This window comes from Elephantulus edwardii, unplaced genomic scaffold (genome assembly GCF_000299155.1).
Source record: "Elephantulus edwardii isolate Elephantulus edwardi_28Jun2011 unplaced genomic scaffold, EleEdw1.0 scaffold00097, whole genome shotgun sequence".
Lineage (NCBI taxonomy): Eukaryota > Metazoa > Chordata > Mammalia > Macroscelidea > Macroscelididae > Elephantulus > Elephantulus edwardii.
The window spans coordinates 8,241,328-8,244,942 of NW_006399847.1; the positions used below are offsets into that span (position 1 = coordinate 8,241,328).

Sequence of the window (3,615 nt, forward strand, 5' to 3'; positions counted from 1 at the left end):
TTGTCTATGTGATTTTTAATTCTTTTACTCTAAGTGTAGTTGAGAGTTCAAATTCCATTACATCCTTGCCAGAAATTGGTATTGGCTGTCTACAATATGATTTGAATGATGTGTTTACTGTCTATCTCACCCTTTAGATTGGGTACTCCACTGGCAAAGATTTTCAAACTATATTTAAAAGTACTTCTAAAGCTATATTGATAGAAAATTTACATATTCACATATATCATAAATACTTTTAACATGGCAAAAATTGACAGATTTTAATGCAATTTCTGTTCCTAGATTAATACATCTTGTGTGAGGAAAAAAAAAGCCATAATATCAGTTTGAAGAGTAAGGTGTATCTAATAATCCAGGGAATGGTCTTTTCAATCATTTGTATGCATCTGAGAGCTGGTCAACAAATAAGGGTGGCAGAAGAATTGATGCTTTTTGAGTAGTCTACTTAGAGAAAAGAGGGAAGGTAAACTGAAAAAAGGGATGTATGTTGCTTACTAAGAGCAGAGTTTACCAGGCAGTTTGAGATATAAGTGCAAAGTAATGGAAAGGATTTAATGAGAACTTGTAGAGATGGTGTGATAGGAGACACAGATCAATGGTGGTTGATTGTGTAATATATAGTGTATAAGAGGGTTCTGTGAAGCATGACATTGTTGGAAAATGGTGTAGAGTACAATGTATATGAATGAAATTCAAGGTCAATGAATAATACATGAAAACAAACTAAAGAACAGAAAAGGGAGGGTCAGAAAAGGAGGAAAGGGATGATAATCATTTAGATAGTGGAAATTATGGGGTGACAGAATAGAGGAGAAGTGGAGTCTTGGAGGGACAGCGTGATAAAAGACATGAATAGGTCGTAGTTAATTTTATGAAGTACAATGTGTACGTGAAGTGAAATTGTGTGATGCACAATATACATGGATAAATTGCATATGCATGAAATTTGCTATTGTAGTTTCAGAAAGTATGTAATTCAGCCTTGGGTAACTTGAAGTACAAAAGAAAAAACTGCTTTGGAGATAAGTTTATTCAAAGTAGAATCTGGCAGTGATAGTTGGGCCATGGTTAAGGGGAAAGATTGAGTCCCACACAGTACTCTGAGGAGATTAATATTTTAATGGATTTGTGGACCCATTTTGGACTATTAATGGAAGAGATTCACATCTGTAAGAAGGACAAACAGGAAAGAATAGAAGGAAAAAGCATAAAGGAGTTAAAGAGATTGTCCTTTCATAACTAGAACAAGCTGTCTAGCTACTAAAACAGGATGCAGTTGACACCTAGCATACACCATCTTCAAGACTTGAGGTTGGAGTATCCCCACTCATATTGCTCACTTGGATCCATAATAATGGAAGTGTGAGGAATACAGAATGGAAAAAGAGGCTGAACTTGGATATGTTCCTTCAGCACTGCCCACCTTGCATGCACACATATATCAATGAACAGGGAACAGTTGTTGCCTTGAGAAGCCACAGGAGTTGGCCTATTGACTTGACTTGGCCCCATGTAGGGGCTAGGACTAAGTGAGGAGACCAAAAGGTCTGGAATTCAGGGAGAAATGTGGACTCCTGATTATGCAGCTGATATCCATTTAAACTTAGTCACAGATGGCTGGAGACAAATTGACCAGAGTCCAAACAGATTAAGATGATCTATGCTATGAACTAGGGTTGATTGCTATAACCTGATGGCTTGTTTTGGACTGAATGATGCTTATGGATGCAGATGCTCAAAGTTTCCAAGTTGAATGGAGGGAATGTGCTTGTTTCTTTGGTGTAATGGCTTGGTAGAGATGGGCAAATGAACAATTGATGATCTCAAAGGGGATATTGGGGCATGAGGCATGAAGTAACTTGCTTATAGACTTTCACAAAAGTAGATATTAGTGGGATAATTGTAAGGGAGGAAATAAAACAAATCCACAATATAAATGAATGAAATATAACATAAATTAAGGACTGTATGGAACACAATTTAAAAAGTTAATTTAAAAAAGGCAGGAGAGGCGGGGCGGGCGCAGAACTGATGTTATCCTCGCGCCGCGGTGGCGAGCTCATGAAGTGTGCCTTTCCGTGGTGCGCACAGGTAGGAGGTATCTGCTGCAGCAGTAGAATCATTGTGCGAAGAAACCATGAAGCACTATGAGGTGGAGATTCTGGATGCGAAGACCAGGGAGAAACTCTGCTTCCTGGACAAGGTGGAACCCCATGCCACTATCGCCGAGATCAAAAACCTTTTCACCAAGAGTCATCCACAGTGGTATCCTGCCCACCAGTCCCTTCGCCTGGACCCCAAGGGCAAGTCCCTGAAGGATGAGGATGTCCTGCAGAAGCTGCCCGTGGGCACCACAGCCACACTGTACTTCCGAGACCTTGGGGCCCAGATCAGCTGGGTAACGGTGTTCCTCACGGAGTACGCGGGGCCGCTCTTCATTTACCTGCTCTTCTACTTCCGGGTGCCCTTCATCTATGGTCACAAATATGACTTCACATCCAGCCGGCACACAGTGGTGCACCTCGCCTGCATCTGCCATTCATTCCACTACATCAAGCGCCTGCTGGAGACCATCTTCGTGCACCGCTTCTCCCACGGCACCATGCCCCTGCGCAACATCTTTAAGAACTGCACGTACTACTGGGGCTTTGCTGCATGGATGGCCTATTACATCAACCACCCCCTCTACACACCCCCCACCTACGGAGCTCAGCAGGTGAAGCTGGCCCTGGCCATCTTTGTGATCTGCCAGCTTGGCAACTTCTCCATCCACATGGCCCTGAGGAACCTGCGGCCTGCAGGGTCCAAGACCAGGAAAATCCCATTCCCCACCAAGAACCCCTTCACCTGGCTCTTCATGCTGGTGTCCTGTCCCAACTACACCTACGAGGTCGGGTCCTGGATCGGCTTCACCATCATGACACAGTGTCTCCCAGTGGCTCTCTTCTCCCTGGTGGGCTTCACTCAGATGACCATCTGGGCCAAGGGCAAGCACCGAAGCTACCTGAAGGAGTTCCGCGACTACCCGTCCCTGCGCTCGCCCATCATCCCCTTCCTGCTCTGAGCTGCTGCCCCACTGCCTGTTTGCTTACATCTGGGCCAGGCTCTCATCTCCCCACCCCACCATTACCCTGGGGAATTGGGGGGGTCACAGCTTTCCAGCACCTGGAATAAAATCTGCCTGTTAGCTGGAAAAAAAAAAAAATAAAATAAAATAAAAAAAGGCAGACATATCTAAGAAATGAGGAAAAAGATAGAATAAAAATCAAAGGCTATACAAAAGTACACCAAGCAAATGTTATACAGAAACAAGTAGGAGTGATAATACTGAATACTCTAATAAAATAGACTTCAAGATGAAATACACCATAAAAGATAAGGAAGGACATTTTATAATGATTAAAGGCACAATCGATCAACATATAATCTTAGTCAACATCTATGCACTAAATGATACACCTGTTAAATGCATAAAACAATGATTATCACACTTAAAGAAGTAGCCAGTATCACAATAGTAGTAGGAAACTTTAGCACACTACTCTTGCCAAAAGAGAAGTCAATTCAAAGGAAAGTTAACAAAGATGTGAAAGATCTAAACTATACAATCAG

At 42.4% G+C, this 3,615-nt stretch overlaps 1 protein-coding gene across 1 annotated transcript; it reads left to right on the forward strand.

Annotated features, from left to right (window-relative positions):
- Positions 1-2,133: 2,133 nt before the first annotated feature.
- LOC102868393 (very-long-chain enoyl-CoA reductase-like) lies at positions 2,134-3,187 on the forward strand. Its single transcript, XM_006891408.1, has one exon. It carries the CDS (start codon positions 2,141-2,143, stop codon positions 3,065-3,067), a length of 927 nt encoding a protein of 308 aa, XP_006891470.1. The 5' UTR covers positions 2,134-2,140; the 3' UTR covers positions 3,068-3,187.
- The last annotated feature ends 428 nt before the right edge of the window (positions 3,188-3,615 follow it).